This window comes from Siphateles boraxobius, unplaced genomic scaffold (genome assembly GCF_051911475.1).
Source record: "Siphateles boraxobius isolate OS27281-9 unplaced genomic scaffold, OSU_SipBor_1 12, whole genome shotgun sequence".
Classification (NCBI taxonomy): Eukaryota; Metazoa; Chordata; class Actinopteri; order Cypriniformes; family Leuciscidae; genus Siphateles; species Siphateles boraxobius.
In genome coordinates, this window is record NW_027508722.1 from 19,799,027 (window position 1) to 19,821,476 (window position 22,450).

The 22,450-nt window shown below is 37.0% G+C and overlaps 1 protein-coding gene across 1 annotated transcript; it reads right to left on the reverse strand.

The window, feature by feature from the left end:
• Positions 1–489: 489 nt before the first annotated feature.
• LOC143720837 (uncharacterized) lies at positions 490–21,168 on the reverse strand. The gene is made up of 8 exons (XM_077210715.1): positions 20,804–21,168; positions 3,907–4,061; positions 2,956–3,093; positions 2,793–2,817; positions 2,567–2,599; positions 1,614–1,719; positions 1,482–1,520; positions 490–1,303 (listed from the first exon to the last, which is right to left on the reverse strand). Exons 1-7 carry the CDS (start codon positions 20,826–20,828, stop codon positions 1,487–1,489), a joined length of 516 nt encoding a protein of 171 aa, XP_077066830.1. The 5' UTR covers positions 20,829–21,168; the 3' UTR covers positions 490–1,303; positions 1,482–1,486.
• Between the last annotated feature and the right edge of the window lie 1,282 nt (positions 21,169–22,450).

Sequence of the window (22,450 nt, forward strand, 5' to 3'; positions counted from 1 at the left end):
TTATCATATCTGAGGTGTAGAAAAATAAATCAGGCACACATTGAAATGTTCTTATAGCATTTTATTAACAGAAATCCTTCATAAAGGATTTGCACCTAGACAGAAGTACTTAAAAAGGAACAGAACATTACAAAGAGTATAGTGATACATACAATACAATAGCTAAGCAAATATTACTAAACATTATTAATGAGATGTATGTTTTAAACAGACATTTGATACAAATTTGATCAAATCTAGCAGTGCCCATTACCTTTCCAATAATGTGATAGTGAACACTGCATTAATAATTATAATAATTAAATTTGTTACAATTATATAGCGCTTTTCTGGGTACTCAAAGCGCTACACATGGAAGGGGGAATCTCCTCAACCACCACCAATAGAGATGACACAATATACAGTAAATCAATGGCTACAGTATAGGCAGGAAACTTTGTCAGCATATAGCCCATATAGAGAGCATTTTGATTTACCCCCCCCCCCCCTTAATGTAGAATAAAACATGTAGATAATGTTAGTTATTGTATATTTTTCAAACATTAAAGTTTGAGACAAACATTAAAACATTAAGATCTGAAGCAGTATTAATGCTAAGTGAATTTAACTATTAATGCATTAGATGTGATGTGTACTCACTGGCACAGCATTTCATTTCATTTTGCTTCCACAGCAACAATTAACAGAATACTTGCCCTGGTCATACAGTTACTTTTGTGCACATTATATGCTATGCAATCTACCAAGTTCTTTCCCACAAACCGATTGGACCAGTAATACATACATTCATTATACGAATTATATAGTTACATGTATTAAATTATTATATAAGTTAGATATATTAAGTTACAATATAATTTAGTTATGTATTTATAGTTCTAATTGCATATATATATATATATATATATATTATAGTTATATATAACATGTCCATTTGCATAACGGACACAAAATAGTTTTTTTATGATAAAATATTTTCAATATACATTGTTTTCATATGTGCACCTTATAAGTGGACACAATGAGTATTTATATATTAATATATGGTTCACTGATATATAACTAAATAATATAATTACTTCATGTAGCTTCATGTAGATTAGTTAGTCTCAATCCCAATTTAATTGACAAGAAACACAAAATCCTGCAAGCTATGTAGCCAGCATAAATAGAACAATAGAGTTAATACTATAAAACAGGGCCATAATGGCCATAGTATGGTTATGCCCTTGCTATATGAAAGATAAGAGTATAGTTATGAATGATTGAATGTCCCAGGTGCAATGATGTAACTACTTCTGAGCTTAAATAAAAAGAAAAGAGAAAGCCTTTTAGAAACTGTAGTCACTGCTGTTTGTACTATAATTTACTGCTTAATATTATGCAGTTTATTTCAAAGGATAATACCAAACATAATGATTTGGACTATTCATAAACATCCTTACTGCAGTATTTGACAAAATACCAATGATGCTACATACCAGAATCAAAGATTAGCACTGCCAGAAGAATAGCTTCGCCTATAAGCACAGAATTACACAAATATTAAAAGAAAAATATTACTCAAAGTCATGTGTTTATCTTGTTCATGCCAGTTTTTAAGAGAGCCTTACCTTTGTCTTTTCTGAAGAAGCACAATGGTGACAGTCATCAACACCACAAAAACACTTGCTCCAATCAGAACACCAATGATCCAGTTAGGAAAACCCACTGGGGAAACTAACAAACAAAAATACAACAAAGAGGTGTGAGAATATTAGAGCACTTTAAGATAAAGTACATAATTTAACAATAAAAAAAACCAAAGGCAAAATATCTTCTTTCTTGAACCCAGAAGTAAAAATCCCATTAATTTTCTATAAAGAGGAATAGTTTTTTTTTTTAAACACTAACATATCTGAGATTAAGTTATAATATATATGCTTCTGTAGAAGATACAAGTGAGTGATTTTAGAGTGTTTTTTTTAAAAGAAAAAGTTTAATAGAGCCAAATTTTCGGTGAACAACATTACCCACAAGCTCTTACCAAAAGTGCTCAGCAGTTACAGTCCACTACCGTGAATCTTTGTAAGCTACGTAATTGTCAGTATGTCTGCGCTCTTAAACTCCATACATATTTGAATATTTAGCAATAATCTTCAAACATATTTATACATAGTTTATATTGTACCATCAGATTTTTTATTCGATTCGGTCATTCTCAATGGTTAGTTTGTTTCATAAACCTTTACAGATATTTCACAAATCCTTATGACGAAAATTAATAGGAAAAATTGTTCTGTTTCTTGCTGGAAAGCAGGAGGTCACTGTTGCATTCCATTTTGCTCAAAGGATTGTGTTTGCTTGTGTTATGTTCACATTGTTGCACATTTTCTATGCTAAAAAAAACCTTACAAAAAACTTACAACATGCATGTGCATTCTGAAACAGGATACTAGCTTGTTGGCCTAAAAAGACTATTTTGGACTACAGAAAATATACAGTGCCAACACTTTATTTGAGCACTTTCATGTTAACAGCTTGATACAGGTCAGTGCTATAACATTACATTAGCAGTTGACCTTACCTTCAGGAAGTGTTGTCGTCGGAGTGGCATCACCTGCAATACAATAATTTCACTCAGTGCACATACTAGGGCAATCTCAAGTCTTTTTATTTTTTTGTGGGAAACTTCCCTACGTGTATACTTGTGTTGCAGACAGCAAATTCTTAACAGAGTAAGAAGTATCCTGTCAAGGTAAACGGCATGATTATAAAGATTGTGTAGTCATAGTAGTAAATCAATTACTTACAAGAGCACTGCTGCTTTTCATTGATCTGCAAAATAAATAATGAGTCCATAATGAAAGCATAAAGTGCAAATATCAGTTCAGTTATGCAATTAAATTAAGTACTTAAAAGTACATAGCAGGACATAAAAATTAAACCGTTAGTAAACAATATTAAAACAAATACATTGCCATTGGGGCAGATGAGCAGGCATTCAAATTTTTCAGGGCAGGTCTGTAAGATGGCTGTGTTCGCTGTTGCATTAACAATTGGTGGCATAAATGCCATATTTCCATTAGCCTCAAAAAGTCCAGCCACTTTTTCCTGATCAGGAGAGGGAGAGAGGATGGTAAGGCATAAACATAAACAAGAATAAACATATGTATACATTTTCTTTTACACTGACCCATTTCATCTTTAGGTTTTAGCTAACAACCCTAGTCATCCGAATTTCTGTTTGATTACTCATAAAATGTAGTCACTGTGAGGTCTTCTTAATTTAACTCACCATTCTCACAATCTGACTTAACTAGGAACACAGAAACAATTGTACTTTGAGTCATTGTCTTGTTTCATCACCTAACCTCTCTAAACCGTAAAGGTCATGACTCATGAACTGTTGTCCTGACATTCTCCTGTAAAATATCCTGTAAGTGATTTCAAAGTCCACGGAGGCACCATGCTTTATAAGTGAGAAGAGTTACTGGTGTTTGTGTACAGTGCCCTTTTTCTTTTCAACTAAGCATTGTTCCAAATTCCAGCTTTTGTCTTAACTGTCCAGAAGCACTGATTTTGTGTGCCTTATTTAAACGGCAGGGCACCTGAGCAACCCACACTTCCAACCTCATCTCCTTAATTGACTCCAATTATCTTGTGGAGAAGTCAGACAGACATTCACTTTCTTTTTCCTAGTTGGCCTTTTTAATGATCAGTCAATGTCTTCAATAAAATGTTCAATAGAAAGTTCAATTGTTTGTGTGTTATTAGTTAAGTCAGAATGTGTTCATCTTTAATGGTGACATGGATGAAGATCAGACTACATTTTATGAGCAATCAATGCAGAAATCCAGATATTTTCAAAGGGGTCACAAATGTATTCTTAGCACTGTATGTTTTCTTCAGACATAAAATATTTACATCTACAAGCCATTGCGTCTCGCAGTCATGGATGTCCTCCTTAACTTCATACAAAGCATTAAAGAAGAACTGTCCATCCCTCTGTCTCCCCCCTGTGCATTGCAGGACATCAGCTTCCTGTGATGACAGTATTATGCACAGAAGCACGGCCACAACTGAAAGAGGACATGCACAAAACAATCCAGTTCATTTGAAATGTTACAAAAATTAACACACAAAAGCCTATTCAAACTTTTTTTGAGGTCAATGACCCCCAATGTCAAGATCCCCAGTAAATTTTAGAGATAACTACCTATTTTAAGATTAATTCATACAGTGCAAGTAAAAATGGAGATGCTGGAAAAAAGAAAGAACTGGCATTTATGCTGTCATTGTAGGATTTAATAAAGCATTATCTGGAAAATATTATTAAAATATTGGGTCCCTGGACCAGTTTGGAGACTCCTGGTCTAGAGAGCCCAATCTCTCATTTTTGACAAACACACACATTCATGTATTATCAGCAGATGACAAGAGCTAGGATACATCAAAGCTCAAGTGTTTAGGCCTACACCATAATGAAAGGTCTTTCATAAAGAGTAACACTTAGTCATAAACTACAGTTGACCAGCTTTGTCAGCAGCTTTCATGCTTATCATATTTAAACATCCTTTAATATGAGATCAACAAATATGAGATACGGTTTAGATTTACGTGTCTTGCCATGACTAATATTTAATCTTCACTCAAACCACACTATTAATAATACTTATCTTTCCTTAGTTTTAACCACACATAATTCAGTTTTAGGGGTGGCACGATCCACCTTTTTTGCCTCCGATACCGATTCCGATACCTGGGACTCAGTATTGGCCGATACCGATCCGATCCAATACTAAAATAATAATTAAAAAAACAGTGCCAAATTACCTAATAAACTGTATCTGTATGCCTCACTGTGGGGAAGAGACTGTGATTATTCTTTTGTTAAAGGGATCAAAGCTTGACTTAAACATTATTTCCCTTACTTTGTAAAACAATACAGACAAAATATGTACTATATAATTAAAAGACATTTATTTTTAAATTTTAAGCGCAACTTTTTAATGAAGCAGCAACAAATGATAGATTGGACAAACAACTAAGGCTATCAATAAACTGCCATTCCGCAAAAATATTGTAATATGAAAGGCTCCAATTCAGAGCGGCACGAAACACTTATGCGCAGAATGATGATATTCATTAGTTTGAGCCTTTTAACAGTTTTAAATTTCAGTTAATGTGCGCGTGAAGAGCAATTATATCGCTCTCTACTCCAGTGTTGTGGTCACTGATCAGTTGTGATCTAACAGACACCCGGTAGAAAGTAACATGTGAAACTCCAGCACGTTAAAAGTCCTTTTATGCAAACCATAGACCTTTATCTACAGATCTACAGTATAATAATAGGAACATTGACTCATCTTGGAGAGAGTTTCATCGTGTTGACTGTTTTACCCGAGTGCGACGCGCTGTTTGAGTGCTGAGAATGACTGACAGCCGCAGCGGAGGGAAGCACTTAGGTGAAGATTAATTTAACGATTTAAATCTGTACCTCACATTAAACTATATGTAATGGCTTCAGAAAACTTGGAATATAGTACACGGAAACATTATAGTGCTTTATAATGTTTTTGTGCCTTTTGTGTTGTATAACAATAACATTCGTAGGCTACAATATCGGATCGGATTTGGATGGTCTCGTCTGGCGATACCCGATCCGGCAAATATTGCTAGTATCGGAGCAATACCGATACTGAGTATCGGATCGGCGCACCCCTATGCAGCATGTTTGTTCCTCTTCTACAGCGTCATACTTTCAGCAACCACTGGGGATCATTTCACTTGTACTTTGATAAAATAAATGACAGTATTGTTATATTTCAAAGTAATTCAATTATATAATCCATTCTAACAGATTTCCCCCTTGTATATTCTGATATATAAAAAGTAATTGTGATTGTGTTGTATGTGCACCGGTCTCTCTCACGGTGGACGACGATCGTGAAGATCGAGAGGGGACAGGCCTGGACTTGTGTTTTATTTTATTTTGTTATATGTGACAGCAGTCATCTGTGAGGGGCTGCTGTCTTTTACTTTCGTTTGTATTTGTTTATTTTATTTTAAATGTTAAAAGTCTTTAAATGTTCGCCGGTTCCCGCCTCCTTCTTCCCATAACAACGAACTGCGTTACAATAATGCAATATCTTTGAATGATTACCTAAGGACGTGGGAGGAAGAAACTCAGTCCCGGCACCATGGGTGGGCATTTGGGGGGCCTGGCCCGCCCTGCGAGTCACTACCTGCCCTGGACGAGTCTGTCTCCCTTCACCAACTCCACATCAAGTCCCACCAGTCCTTACTTGTTTGCACAATATATTTTTATATCAGTAGACTACTGTTATCAAAAGTTATCGTTTTGTAAATACATAGCCTAACTCCTGAATAAAATGAAAAACGGTGTTTAGTCTGATTTTTTAAAATTATTTTATTGTAAACGGATTTGGTTGGTTTGTCGATACTGAGCTCGGAATGCATGTTATAAGCGGTCTTATTAAGCGGGTCTTTGAGTCATTCATTCAAACAATTCGTTCAAACGGCTGATTTATCAAGAATGAGGCAGTTGTTTAAAGGTCAATTCTGGCCAAAAATGAACCTAGGGCTAAATAACGCATGGGTACCGAGTCGACCGTTCTCTGGGATGTGTTTTCATGATAATCGAATGTACCCAGTTTTAACATTAGTTTTAGTTTAACCACAGATTAGCTTATAACGCTAGTGTATGGGGCATCGAATAAGTAAAAATAAAAATCGCAAGTTATTACCAAAAATAAGGCTCAAAATAGCCCAACACTAAGGCTCAATCCCATTTCACCCCTTGCCCCTACCCCTTGTTTTCGAGTGTACCCCTTGGCCCTGTAGGGTATGGACCAATCAGACACACAATAATTATTCATTATATACAAAGGTTTATGAAACTCCACAACTAACCAGGGCTCGAGACTAACGGCGTCCTATCGTCCTGGGGACGATAGAAAATGTGTTTAGGACGAACAGAAATATTCTCCAGGACGCCTACAGGACGAAAGACATTTTTGTATGCGTATACATTTATTATAAGCCTAATAGGCAAACTTACTTAGAAAATGCCAAAATAAACTGATCAAGAGCTGACTACAAAGGAGCGCGTCTTCATGCTGTTACTATTACTATCACTGGCCGGCTACTCACCCGGAGATTTGTTTCGCGGTACATCTATCAAATGGCTTAATGACATCGCAAATATGTTGCGCTGGTTAAACAACGGTAAGGTAAAACAGATCGAGCACCAAGATGGCCCTGCCTCTCCTCCATCATTGGATTGAAACAGCCTGCTAGCTGCTTGCTGCTAACTGCTTGCTACTAACTTACTAACGTTAGCTAGCTAACGGGCGCTACCCCGGCTATGTGTGTGTATATTAGCTAAAGCATACATTTAGATTTCAATATATTTGTGGTCTTTTTTCTTAGTCGGTCTGTTTAGGGTGACCAGACTTTCACGTTTTCTGGGGACAGTCCCTGTTATTGGTGCAGTGTTAATTTCGTTTATTTTCATTATTTTCATCAACGACATTTTTTCACAGACGAAAACGAGACGGTAACTAAATAAAAACTAGTTTTGAATGACAAAAACTATGACAAAATTCTATTGACATTTTCGTCAACAAATAAAAACTAGACAAAAATGTTAGATAGTGACGATTTGGGAAGCGATCCAGTCAGAACTGATGTCCTGCGTGTGTGGTAGATGCGCACATTTGTACATGCGCTGCATGTCTCATGAAACGTTAAAAAATGTAAACGTCTGGGAGAATGAGTAGAGCAGACATATAGATCTGAATAAGAGTGACGACGCAAATAAAGAGCTCTATTCGGTACGGTTTTCTGTGCGCACAGCCGCACACACCCGACCCGAAGCATGCAGCCATGCACATAGACACCTATACAGCGCGCGAGTACTGAATTGAGCTCTCTTTTGTGTCTGAATGGACAAATACACACAACATTATGTTGAAATGTCCGTTTTGGAGAGTATTCAAGTAAACTATGTTGGTTATGTCTTAAACAGTTGTGAGTCTAACGGATGTGCATCAGGCAATTGGATTGGAAAGAGAAAAGCATTCACTGCTCGTTAATAGCTTTAAGGATTCGCTATATTTAATTCATACAAATAAATATGTCTGCTGCTTGATATAATAAAGAATGATGTATGCAAGTAGTTATAAAAATGCATAAATCATTCATTGAAAAGAGGACTGTTCTACTTTAGGAAAAGTGGTTTTATTTAATTTTAAGATTTTTTTGAAGTCACAGTAGTTAAATCTGTATCTTGCATGTTCAAACTTTAAAATCATTCATATTAACAGGTTAATAGATGTTTTCTCCAGAATTTTAGAGACATTCGAAATTAATGCATTACAATTGAACTAAACCCATTATATTTTAGTCATCTGAATTGTTTTAGTTTTAGTCTAGTTTTAGTCGATGAAATACAATAAGATTTTAGCCGACTAAATCTACAGTAGATCAACATTTTTATTTTGGGACGGTTGACATCCACTTTAGGACGGTTCAAATTGTTTTTCAGGACGGTTCCAGGACGGAGGTGAAAAAAGTTAGTCTGGAGCCCTGCAACTAACAGCCCAAATGAACGAACACAAGGGCAGAAACAGTAACCAATGTTACAGGGCTGATAAGGAGATTTTACGACCTCCGAGGAATGTGGCCACATGCACAAGAGAGACACAATGGAAGACAGAAACCCTGCATTAATCATAGACTAACTGATCTAGAAATGAACATGCATAAAACTGTGAAAGAAACAGTGTAAATGGTTTACTGTCTCGTGTACGATTAGGTATATATTATGGTATGTACCCTGGTATACAACAAACTAACGATCAATGTAAGCTCACCTGTATCATGCCTCCTACCTAATTAATGCTCATTTAATGACTCACACTTTGATGTACATCACCTTCTTCTAGAATGCAGTGTGGATGTGTTATAGCTATCTGAGCATTAATGAAGGTATAACCACGCTTGGGACAAAGACTCGTAAATCACATAAGAGTCACTTTCCCTCTCAGACATGTCACCCTTCTTATTGGTCGAGTTCAACCCTTAGGAGTGGATCTTTTCCAGTCTTTATTAGAGAAAGTCCACATGTGACCTGCCTCTCTTAGTTCTTTCATCCAGCCGCAACACTGTTTCTGGTGATACTGGGGAACCCCCTCCCCCTCCACGGGGGCCCCAGGGCCCAGCAGGCCTCGATCCAACCAGATATGGGCTCAGGCAGGAGAGAGAAGACTCTCTCACAAAGAACCAAGGACAATCTCAGGAGTTTTGGAACAAAGACTCCAACCAACAACGACTCCAATCACCCACTCTTCCGGCTTCCTCACTTCTCCTGGGTGCTCGGCGTGGCCTCAACAGGGCCCCAGGCCTTGACCAAACTAGCCATGTGTTCCTGGAGAAAGAGAACTCTCAACCAACTTCCACTTGACACTGCCGGAACCATCAACGACTTAAATTTTCAACAACTTCAAGAATTGTTCCCACTACAAATGCAAGTATTCAATTCAATGAAATGTGAAAAGGAAATTCTGTAGGTTCTTCTCATAGTCCCTCTTCCGGTTTCCAATTTCATCCTATCACTAACCTATTTCTGTATTTATGTATATATTTTTGTTCAGTTTATTTATGTTTATGATTTAGTTAATAAAACTTATGCACTTTATGTATTTGGTTCTGATTTGCTTGCAATACGAAGTCCCTTTACGGTTTTTGATCTTGCTACATGCTCAAAACGCTGTACATGCTAAGAAATAATTATTCTTCTTTGGCCAGGGAAGATACCATTTTCTTAGAATAAATTAATAATCAAAAGAGTTCGTTGGACGAACGGATTAATTGATTGTAATATTAATTTAGCCATGTCAAGTTAATCAAATTAACTGACCCAAATATTCATAATTAATCATAACAAGTTATTATTGATTATTAATATTTCATAAAGCTAAGTTCCTTACAGCCCTTAAAACAGAGTTACAAGGGCCAAGGGGTTGAAATAGTCCCCTACGAAATGGAACAATCCTTCATGAACCCGATACGTCATCAGTAGTCGATGATGGCTCTGACATTACGGAAGCGAAGAGTTTTTACAGGATTTCTCCATGACAACGACTGACAATGAGTGCCATTTCTCTTACCTCTGAGGAAACATGATGATTATAACATTCCTTCCTCGAAATGTATGTCTTTTCTGTTTCGGCAAGGTAATTTATTATACAATTTCTTAATTTAAATGACTACATTATTATTATAAGTAGTGAAGAACCGAAATGAAAATTCTGGGCCGAAACCGAAACTGAAGCCGAAAATGGCTTATTTTAAAAACGTATACTAATATATACACACATATACATATATATATATATATATATATATATATTAGGGATGCTCCGATCGATCGGCCGGAGATCGGTATCGGCCGATATTCACATTTTATGACTCGATCGGTACATACTAAACTTGGCCGATCTCACAAACCGATCACAATTTGATGAAGTCAAAACGTGAGAAGGTGCATGATGCGTTGGGACTTAAAGGATTTGGCAGTCATGTCATCGCCGGTGTGGAATTACTATGATTGTGTCGAGAAACAATGAAACAGACATGGCAAATAGCTCATTTTTTTCAAAGGAATCTCACGTGGAGGAGAATTGTCCTCCAGAGACATCGCCTTTCTGAAGAGTTGCTGCGCTCGCTCAGTCCACACAGCGCCGCTCACTCAGAACGCCCGCAGTGACGTGCTGGTTAGGAAATATGTGAAATAAATTGGGCTGCCCGTGCACGACTAAAGTTTTTTAAGAGTTGACTAGTAGTAGTTCATTTAAGCCATTAGTCTAATCGCATATTTATATTAATTTAATTACTTAAATATATATGGGAGAAAATACTAAACCATAATGAGCGTTATCGTAATATTGCATATTCCGCATCAAGCGCATGCATAAAGCTTGCAATAAAGAACCGGCAAAAGTAATGTTTAAGCAGCATGGTACATTTGAATTGTTTATTAACAAACTAGTGTTTTCTGGCTGCGAAGATACAGTTGGCGATGTTGACGCCATCTTCGCATGTAGTGAACGCGCCTATAGAGAGAAATGCACACTTCATACGGATCAGCCTACATAAGCAGAGATTAGCCCATTTCTTATCGATTTGATTTAAAAAAAAAAGCATTTAAAGCTTTCTATACGTTCTCAGGTCTGTGAGGCAAAGTATCTTATACGCTGAGTTGATCGGTTCATTTATGAGACGCGCTCCAGTTCACGCGCGGGTGCCTCCCTATCCTATATTGTCTGCTATATTTCGCTTCTTATTTATTAAATCCAGCCAATTGTTTGATGAAACATTGATTGAAATTAAGGTACAATTTTTACAAAACGAAATTCACTTTAAAGAAAGGCTTTCTACAAAACAAAACTTAAGTGGTCGAAATCATGTTTGACCCACTCGTCTCCTGATATATTGGGCATCTTATGATCTACCTTACCCATCTCATGCGGTTTCTTTTTCATATAATCAACATAGATGAAACTAAAAAAAGAAAATTATATTATATAAAACAAATATGAAATATTTACGTTTTTTAAGTTATATTTAAACGTCAGAACACTCCGCTTTTCTCGTGTGTGGCCTATACATGCATGTGTGCCTGCATATGGGGGAGGGGTGCGATTTTCGAATAATACCCAGCCATCTTCGAATATTATTTTTGCTTGAAATGCCCATCCCTTCTAATGAGTAGCATCAAACTACTCCAATTTGCTCTTTTAGGAGTTTAAATTATTTATTTAATTTTTGTCCTGCTCAGACTTGTATTGGAAAAGGTTTAAGTTAGATCAGACTTCTCTATTTTAGGTGATTAAATGTTTGTTGTCCTCCACAGTTCACTATTGGACAATGTTTAATTTAACCTTGTGGGCTGGATCAGACTGCTCCATTTTGTTTTTATTAATCTTTGTCTTATATTAAGTATTAAGCATCGGTATCGGGATCGGTATCGGCCGATCACCATGACAAGAAATCGGCTATCGGTATCGGCTGCAAAAATCCTGATTGGAGCATCCCTAATATATATATATATATATTACAAAACCTAAAATATTTTTAACAATAAATAATATATCTCAAATAATATTATTCTTCAAGTGTTGTTCCATCAAATAAAATAGCTTTTTAACAGTTGTGCAAAAAAAAGATCCACAATTATCTAAATAACTGCACACAAAATCACAGAATGGCAGTGGGCCTGTATTCTGCAGCTGCATGTAAACAATTTTTTACTTTTTTAAATTGCTGTGCAAAACAATGCAAAAACAGTAATAGAACTTAGGCTAATCCAAAAACAAAACTGTAAACAACATGTAAGCCTATGTAGCCTTAGGAAACACAGTTGTGCAGTGCTACACAAATTTTAATGTAACTGCTACACACACAAAATGGGACTGCTGTTTATTTAAGCAAACATGGCAGGTTTCTCTTAAAGAAAAAAAGTTGCTCTGCTTTTTGACAGGAAAGACGGTTCCTCTCCTCATTAAGAACATGAGATGCTGCACTGAAAGTCTCTCACTGTCTGTGCTGGTGCTTGGGGCAGATAAATACCTGCGTGCAATCCGCACAAGCAATGGAAAGCGGCTTTTGTTCGCGCGCCAGTAGTCAAAGGGATTGTCGCTCCTGGCAATGTTTAGTTCAGCTAGATACGTCTCTATTTGTTGTGCGGCTGCGCTTGTTCCAACACCGCTACGAATCGGGGTGCTTTCCTGTAAAATTTCGTCAAACATCTCAGAAAGTGAGGGAATGTACGCCTCCTCACTTGTATTTAACCGTTTCTCAGGCACCGTTTGCTGTGCGCTCCCCGTCGAGTCTCTTCCTTCACTTTAAAATACTTCCATACCGCTGACATGCTTAATCTTTGATAGGCAGACACGTGATAACAGCTTGACCGTGAGTGAAACCTAAGCGCTTATGCACGGATGGGAGGGGCGGGTGACATTCATTTTCGGTTTACGTTTTCTGCTGTTTTTTTTATTTCGGCCCTAAACCGATATTGCCATTTTCGGCGCCCGAAATTTCGGTGCACCCCTAATTATAAGAGTAAATTAAGTGCATGGTGGTGTTATCTGGGGCTAAATATAAATGTTTAAAAAGCCATCTCACCGGTGATTCGCGATGTATTCTGGGAACTTTCTCGTAGCCCTCCAGAGTGTGCCTCTGAAAAATCTCAGTTTCGAGGGCTATGTAGCCCTACCCCTCTATCACAACAAGAATCAGGACACCCTACCCCTAGACATGAATGCGCAAAACAGAGGGGTAGGGGCAAGGGGTGAATTGGGATTGAGCCTAACACGGTAGCATAATTCGTAAAACCACGAACACCGTGCTACGTGAGCTGAACTGTGACTATCAACCAGTACGTAGCACGGCGTTCGTGGTTCGACTGGTCGAGACTGTTTTCCAAAGATGGCTCCTGCCTGTATACGTGAAGTGTACTGTCTTTATAAAGTATCTTCTTATTAAACTGTCTGTACACTTACAAAGTTCTCAATGCTTCGGTTTGCAGGCAGATATCCTAATTATGCTACCGTGTTAGTGTGGGACTATTTTGAGCCTTGTTAGTGGTATTAACTAGCTATTTTTATTTTTACTTATTCGATGCCCAATACACTAGCGTTATAAGTCGGGGTAAGCACATAAGCACATAACTGGTACGCAGGTACGCATGCGCGACAAAAATCAGGAATTCAGTAATGCCACTTGTGTTACTACGCGCCTTTGCGTACTTAAAGGGTAACTGTCGCCAAAATGCAACCTAGGGTCTTTTTGTTACCCGAGGCAAACTTTTGTTTAAAGTATAATTAGAATGGAAACGCCACTTTCAAAGTTTGAGCGTATTTTTGTTTTCGGTCAAATTGCCTTTTGAATGGTAGAGCTAGGGGCACGTATATGATAGCATAAAAAAAATCGCTATTTTTAAAACACCAAGAAGGCTCGACACAACATGAAACTTTGCTCGAAGTATCACCAGGCGCTCTACACATGAACTCGAGCATTGAAAACATTGTGTACAGAGAGTTTACTAAAAATAAATATTTTGAACAACTCACTGTAGCTGTGTCCGCCGGCATTTTGTCAGTCAAAAATAGTCGATCTCCGAATGTGAATGAACTGACTCTGAATTTTAATATTGTTTCTGTTGTAGAAATTTTTATATTCTCATTGATTTTAGTTCCTTATCTGTGTTCTGTGTACGAGAACAGAGGATCCTGTTTTCTGTTGTTATGTTTATACAGCTGGAGGTGTGTGTGAGACACTCAGCAGGTGGTTGGGCAAGTGACCTCTGACTTCAGAGGTGAGAAGAGCCCCTGCTTTTGGGGTAGTCATAAAGTTCCTTTGTTCCTCTTGCCTAAACAAGAGATAGAACAGTATAAGGGCCCGTCCACACGAAGACGCGTTTCGCTGTATACGTATACATTTTTTACCGTATTGGCGTTTCGTCCACACGGATCCGGGGTTTTGGGAGAGTGAAACCGCTATTTTGTGAAACCGGGTCCCAAAGTGGATAAATCTGAAAACGACACCCTTGCGACTTCGTGTGTACTGTGTACGGCCAATCCGTATATTTTGTGAAACGATGATGTCATCACCCCACGTGTCGACTAGTCAGACACGCTAAATCAGTAGCCATAACAGCAACAACTGCGACTACTTGCTTGAGTTCATGCTTCAGAAGCTACTGAGCCTCTTTTATTTATTTATTTATTATTTAGGACTACTTTAATGTATTTTTATTTTATTTATTTATATTTCATTCTTATGCTATGATGCTTGTATTTTGACTGATTAAGACTTTTCGTATTTTGTAGAGATGGGCATGTCAAGCAAACATAATATTCAACGATCGCTGGGAATTATTTGATTATTATTCAAAAAACACACCTCTGCCCCCTCATGCTCACCAGTGACACGGCGTTCGCTCCGACATTAAATTTCTCTGTACTGTAGGCCTATATGTTGTAGCCATTAAAGAAAAGTTACTTTCATATTTATGTTTTAATGGTATTTTTTCCATTTCATATATGTTGATTAGGCCCTATATGAAAAGTGAACAGCGTGAGTAAGATGCGCAATATCGAGACACATCATTTTAACCACTTCATTAAGTCTTGTTTTGTATAAAGCCATTCTTTAAAGTTAATTTCGTTTTGTATAAATTGTATCTTAATTTTAATCAATGTTTCATTAACAAATTGCCTGGAAATATAGCAGACAATAGCCTATAATCAGGACATGGAGGCGCCGACGCGATATAACTTGCATCGCACGAGAACTGGAGCTTGTCTCATAAATGAACATAAACTCAGAAATATATCTAAGCTTGAAATGTCTACTACAAGCGCTATGGTTCTGCTGTAATCTTTGTTTGGATTGGAACTATTTTCGCTGCTAAAATAGAACAAACAAAAAAAAGTCAATATTTCGTCTAAAATGTAAGTGACTTAATATTAATTACTTGTTTTTTTGAACTGTCATATGAAATCAGTGTCACATTTTTAATCGTGATGCATTCAGCACTCTTTGTCGTGTGATGTTGCTTAACTGTATCATATTATAAATATAAAACTCCACATTTTGTGGCAGTATGTTAACGGAGTTTCTTTTTTGTGAGCTGTGCTCATTTGTTTCGATGTATCCTCGAAAGGCTGCGCGAGCCTCAACAGTGCATTCGTAAGGTCCCTGCACACTGAGTTCGAAACTTTGGTAACCGTTTTTTTCGTATTGGTCATTCGGTTGCTGTGAATTGACAAAACATCTCTCAAAATACTTGCTATGGATGCAAAATTTCTAGTGATTTCTACTGCGCATGCTGTATTAAAAGTTTTTTTTAGGAAACCTACATAATTGTCTTCTTTACCCCCAATTAACTGTTAGGGGTGTAATAATACACTCATGTCACAAGCTATTTGATACACAATATCACCTCTTCTCATGATCTCACAATACAGTCATTTTACAATATTTTAAAGCCAAATATAATTAAAATTGTATTTTTAAATTATAACTACATTTGATAAACAGTTATAGCAAAAGGTAATGTTCATTAAAATGCTAAATTTGGTATTATATCAGGATTGGACATGAATAGATGGACATGAATAGACTTGGACTTGGTCCTTCTTCACGCACGGAAAGTCGGAAATGGTGACACAATATAATCATTCTTGATACTGCCTAGTTAAAAATAAGGAATTATCCTCAATGTCTAAACTTTCATTTTGGGTGAACTATACACAATTTGCATTTCTGTATTAAAGTATATTTTGACAAAATACATTACTACACCCTAAACTGTTCCCACTTTACTTTAAGTGTACATTTAGTATGCCAACAAAATACTATGTAGGCGGTAGATCCTTTTCCTATTTAGCACCAAAACTTTGGAACCCTCTTCCTAACATTGTCCGGGAAGCAGACACAGTCTGTCAGTTCAAAGCTAGACTAAAAACACATCTCTTTGACCTAGCATTCACATAACACTCTATAGCCTTCTATAATTCAATATTAGGCCGCTTAGATTAGGTCAGCCGGAACTGGGAACACTTCCCTCATATCCTGATGTACTCGTTACATCATAAGAAGAATGGCATCTACGCTAATTTTTTGTGTCTTTGTTTATCCCGAGGTTTTCCCGCAGCCTGCTGGATCCAGGCCGTTTCCAGATCTGACGAAGGACTTTCGCCTGGACCTGATGACAATGCAGTGCTGAAGTGCCAACTAGCCTCTCCCTATGGAGGATCCCTATACCACTCTACAGATAAAGCGTTGTGGAATTTTTTTGTTCGCGTACCTACCCAGAGTGATAAGATAAAATAAAAATTCTGCATCAAAATTTATAGACAAGTAGTTTGTTTAGGCATGGTTTGTAAGGAATTACAAACCTGCGCACATATATTCAAACGCACATAACTATAGAATCAATTCTTAATGGGCATGTGAATGCCATCAGCGTCTATCACAAGTTCACGTTTAAAGTCTGTTTAGAGAGAACGGTGTCGTCTTAGCGGCCCCTAATTTAATAACAAATGATCATTTAGACGGAAGTGAATCAATCAAAACTAACTTTAGCTGGAAAAAACATTTTTCAAGAGCCACTATAAAACCCAACCAATTCTCTGTTACCTTAAATTATATGTTTATCTCTGTAAAGCTGCTTTGAAACAATCTACATTGTTAAAAGCGCTATATAAATGAGGATGACTTGACAAAACTTTTTTTTTTTTTGGCAGGACTATCCTTTTAATTCAAAAGTATGATTAAGTAAAGGCTAACTAATATTTCATTACATGAATAAACAAAAATTTAAAAAGGCAGTCTGGCTACTGATAAACTGATAAAAAATTGTTTATTTAACCAGAGATTCTAGACACAGTTCTTGGTTTTTGAAATGCTGATAGGCCACTCAAATTCTAAAGTTTAGTTTATTATCCCAGATCAACTGAGATTATATGACTTACTAATAACTTTGCCCATACTGTATTCCTTTATCTGATGTCCTTCACTATTTAAACGTTGCCAAACAAACACCAACCTATGTGACTCCTACGTGACAAACACCACGACTTTGTGAGTGCAAACCACCTTGTAATGCAATTTTTCTTTTTTCTTTTTTTTTTTTTTACAGCCATTAGATGCATCCATATTAGGACTACCACAGCCATTTTGACTTCAAGAGAGAAAGGCTAGTATAATTGTTACTTCTGCTTGCAAATTCAACCACTCATAAAGGAGGGGGAAAACACATATTATATATTAAATTATAGAGATATGTGCTATAAACTTAATATAGTAGGGACCTTGTTTCTGTTCAAAAATGGAAATTTGTTTCATACTTAACTACAACTACTCTTTCAGCAACAAAAATCTCTCCTCACTGTCTACAACAGTCTACTACGACAGATTAGACCAAATAAGTGCAACCATTCAATAGATGTGTTGTTGAGATAAGATTAGCATCTTTGGTCAAGAGGAAAATGAAAGGTCTTACCTCATCTTCCTCTACATATCAAATTTACTTTCTGATGATAATAACATTTATTGTCAGGCATCCTAAATTAGAAGCAATGATCTCTTTCTCTGACACATTGGTTTTAAGCAGGTCTTTGAAAATATGAAAAATATTTTCCCTAAACAGTATAGTGCTAACCCATCAACACCTCACAAACTATTATTGCAGCCAATCACATCAAGGCAAAAATATCACTTTTTTTTATATCAACAAGAAATGGCATAATGTTCCTCTTGTCCACAAACAACAAACTAGTCAGTTTATTTGATTTCCACAAAGCAATGGAAATGTGATCTGATCTAGCATTTTTTAATCCCAAAACATAAATTATAGAAAAGAAGAAAAGAAAAGAAAAGAAAAGAAAAGAGGGGGGGGGGGGGGGGTCATGCACCTGAGACCTGCAGTGACGGATTCATTGGCAGCTGAGCAGCATTTTTACCCCTTTTCTACCAAAAAAGAACTGGTTCGGAACTGGTGCTGGTTCAAAGTTGGTTTGAAACGCTTGTTGCGCCAACTTCAAGCATAACAATTACAATGGTGGACTACATCGTCTTCCTGCAAATGAGCTCTTTTCCAAAACTGGAAACTGGAACTGGAGCGCATCTCATAAATGAACCGAAACACAGCAATACTTGGCTCACATACCTGAGAATTATAGAAAGCTTGAAATTTCTACTTTTAAACAAAACAAAAAGAAATTGGCAACTCTCTGCTTATGTAGGCTAATTCGTATATATGTGTGCATTTCTCTTAAGGCGCGTTCACTACTGCGAAGATGGCGAGTCAGCATCATCAACTTTATCTCTGCAGTCGACACTGACAGAAAACACTAGTTTATTAATAAACAATTAAAGTGTTTCATGCATAATCATTACTTTTGCCGGTTCTTTGTGGCAAGCTTTATGCGTGCGTTGAGATGTGGAATAGGCAATTAAAACCACTCATTCTGGTTTCTCTCCCATATATATTTAAGTAATTAAATCAATATAAATATGTGATTAGACTAATGGCTTAAATTAACTTCTACTAGTCGACTAGAAAACTAGCACTCATTTTGAGGAATGAATGAACGAACGAACATAAACAAACCTCTGTTCAGAGCGTCGCCGTTTTGGATTGCGTAGAACGTTCACAGAATTCTGATTAGTCAAGACAAGAGGATATATCGCGTTTAGGCTAAAAACAGCTTCGGTGCTTATCACGGTTTGGAAAGAAACTGCATCTTGCAGTAGGCTACATTTTAAACAAGGAAATATAGCGATTTGGCATGAAACGTTCATGGAGCAGTGAATAGGTTCAGTACACAGCAAAATGACATGACAAACTCAAATTTTTTTTTTAAATGGCGTTTATCGCGTTTTGGAAAAGAGCTCTTCAAATGTTTTACCTGGCTTTGCAATCCTATATTGGGGTCAGAAGACGTTTAGAATAAATATAAACCCCGCCCCCAGCTCCCGACGTAAGCATGACGTGGTAAAAGAACGGTTCTAGTCCAGCAAAGAGTTGGTGCAGCTTTGGAACCAGTTTTCCTGGCCGAGAACCGGTTCTTTGGCTGTCGAAACAAAGAACTGGTTCGCGAGTAGGCAACGGCTCCGAACCGGCTCTCAAAATGCTTTGGTGAAAAAAGGGGTATTTGAGAGCTGGTTCGGAGCCGGTGCCTACTCATGAACCAGTTCTTGTTCAATTTTTTTTTTTGTCCTGACCTGAGCACAAGCTCCCATTCTAATCCTGAAAGCCTTAAATAACATATTTAAATACTTTAAGTCATTAAATTCCTTTAAATTGATAAAATCACTTGTATACCTAATTACAGTCTGTCTGAGTGACCAATTTCAGAACAAAAAGGTTTGAAAAAGCGCCCCCTGCTTGCTATAGCTGTAAATGTAAGCACAACAAAACCTCACGTTGTTTTCCAAAGACAGATATTGATTACAGTGGTCTGTATCTTAAACCTGCAGTGATCATAAACCTGCATTGGTTACCTGATTTCCCCACACACCTTAATGCTTTGATGTTAAAGCTAGAATGTCCACTAATGTGTTTATTTACAAAAAGGCATGAGTGGAGAAAAACAAGTTAATTTTATTTTTATCTAAATTGTCAAAAAACTGCTATTTAAATATATTATTCATATAGGTTATACAAAAAACCTGAATAAGCTGATCTATAGAATGTAAACTGGTGGTAGCCTATGAAAGGTACACCCCTCTAAGCTCACAGAAATGGTTAGACCCAAGTCTTCAGCAGCTAATGACACCGACCCGTTCATACTGATTTTTACGTATTTCACGCGTAAAATACACGTGAAATACACGTGACATAATCAACGAGTATTTCACGTGTAAAATACACGTGAAATAATCAACGCGAATTTTTACGTGTATTTTACGCGTATTTTACACGTGAAATACGCGTAAAAATTCGTGTGTTTTTGGCCCTCTTGGCTTTCCATAGGGGGACACACGTTTACAGCTTATAAAAACTTAATTCTGGCTTTTTTAGCTTGTTTGCTGTACACCCTGTCACAGTCACACGGCAGTTTTTAGGCATTGTTCTGTCTTTCGTTAGAAGCAAGAAATGACGAGGCATCGTCACCATTCGAAATAAGTTATCTGTACCCCCCGAAGCTCACGGTATAATTCGAACACTGCTGCAGATAAACATTTGTATAAAGAAATGTAAGACAAGTATAATCAAATAACTTACCGAACAAAGCAACAACTCTTGACATCTTGAAGGCTGAAAGTAAAAAAGCTGGAAGCTCCACTTCCTGAGATAGGCTACAGACTGTTGTCTAGGAACGCCCCGTCATGTGAATTTAGCCCGTTTGCAGTCTATGGGGAAACCCAGGGGAAAACATTGCCTTGGCGCTCATTGAAATAAACGCGACAATCATGCCGAAAGAGGTGCTGTGTCGTTTTCTGTACCGCCAATAAACAAACAAATTATGAATTGAAGTTCTACATCCTTAATAAACACACAGAACCGGAAAGGAGGACAAATGACTAAAAACAATAAGTATACTTCTGTGATGTTGACAGTCTTGTGAAATATACGCCCCACAGAAAACTGCATTTATTTTGTGCAAGTGAGAGGAGTAAAGGCTGAGCATCTGTTTCATAAAGCATTATCTGTCTGGTGTTTATAAGCAGCACATACAGTATTGTACTGTAAAATATACACAAACTTATATTAAATTGTTTGTTAACTACAGTTACAAATTTTTGCCTTGTTTTCATCTAATTATCTATATAATCTATAGATAATTGAATGCAAAGAAAGCACGTATGTAAAATATGTGATGATAATATTGATCGAGCAATTGATGTAAGTAAGTGAAAATATATGCGCAGATTTGAGAAAATAGTATTCATGGAGATAAATTGTAGCCTATCACTGGGCAAACGTGTGAATGTTCACGCGGTATTTTATGCAAACAACTCTAATCGTAGTTACTCTATATTTACAGCAGTCCAGGCATAATCCTCATTGTGTATGCAGCATGAATACAAGACAATCTTCTTTTCGTGAACAGTTGTATTTCATTCATTAATCTGATTATGCATCCGTGTATTTAATTGCCATTTGCTCATGTGATAGTAATATCTTAGTAGTATTTTAAGTAAGATAATTGATTCTATAAACAAATATAAGAGATCATTTTCGGCTTTCTCCGGCTGCACCGGGCGTAAAGCGACGCCGGAAGTGTCTATTCGCACGCTCGCTGAACGGAAATCCAACATGGCAGCCACATGCAACTAGCCAGCAATCTTATTGGTGTAGACTCGAGGCATGAGCATGCACATTCCTTTATGTATGAGTTTATGAATTATCTGCTACGCTGTTTGGCCTATAGAAATATTAAGTGATAACCACGTCGATTTCAGTAACAATCAATTGGATAATGTTTTGATGAATTTACACGAATCAAGTTAGAATAAGTTACTGTCAAAATGTATTCGTAAAGCGCTCATTTCATTTTACAAAGAGTCATATAAGCTTTAATATTGAGCAGTTTTAGGGCTAGGCGATATCACAAAATATGTTGCTGATATAAATGATACACTGTTGGATTTTTAGCCTAGCTATTGTTTTAATAATGTACCCAGCAGATATGCCAGTGTCACTTTTAGTGGGCAATGGGTATGACTGCATGAAATTACGGGCATTGCAAAGGAGATATATTTGGAGATAAGGGAGTTAAGGAGATATATAAGCTGATAGACAATATTTTCTGCATGTCATGCAGGGCTCCGTAATTTTATCATTCGTTATACTTCTTAATTTGTTCGGGGGTATTTGCTCGCAAGCTCTAGATTCCGGGAGATTTGAACTAATTTGCGGGCAACAGGG

Coding starts and splice junctions, on each gene's coding strand:
- LOC143720837 (XM_077210715.1), bottom strand. CDS start 20,828: ATGTCAAGAGTTGTTGCTTTGTTCG. Junction 4,062..20,803: donor AAGAGTTGTTGCTTTGTTCG/GTAAGTTATTTG, acceptor GTCCTCTTTCAG/TTGTGGCCGTGCTTCTGTGC. Junction 1,521..1,613: donor CTTCTTCAGAAAAGACAAAG/GTAAGGCTCTCT, acceptor CTGTGCTTATAG/GCGAAGCTATTCTTCTGGCA.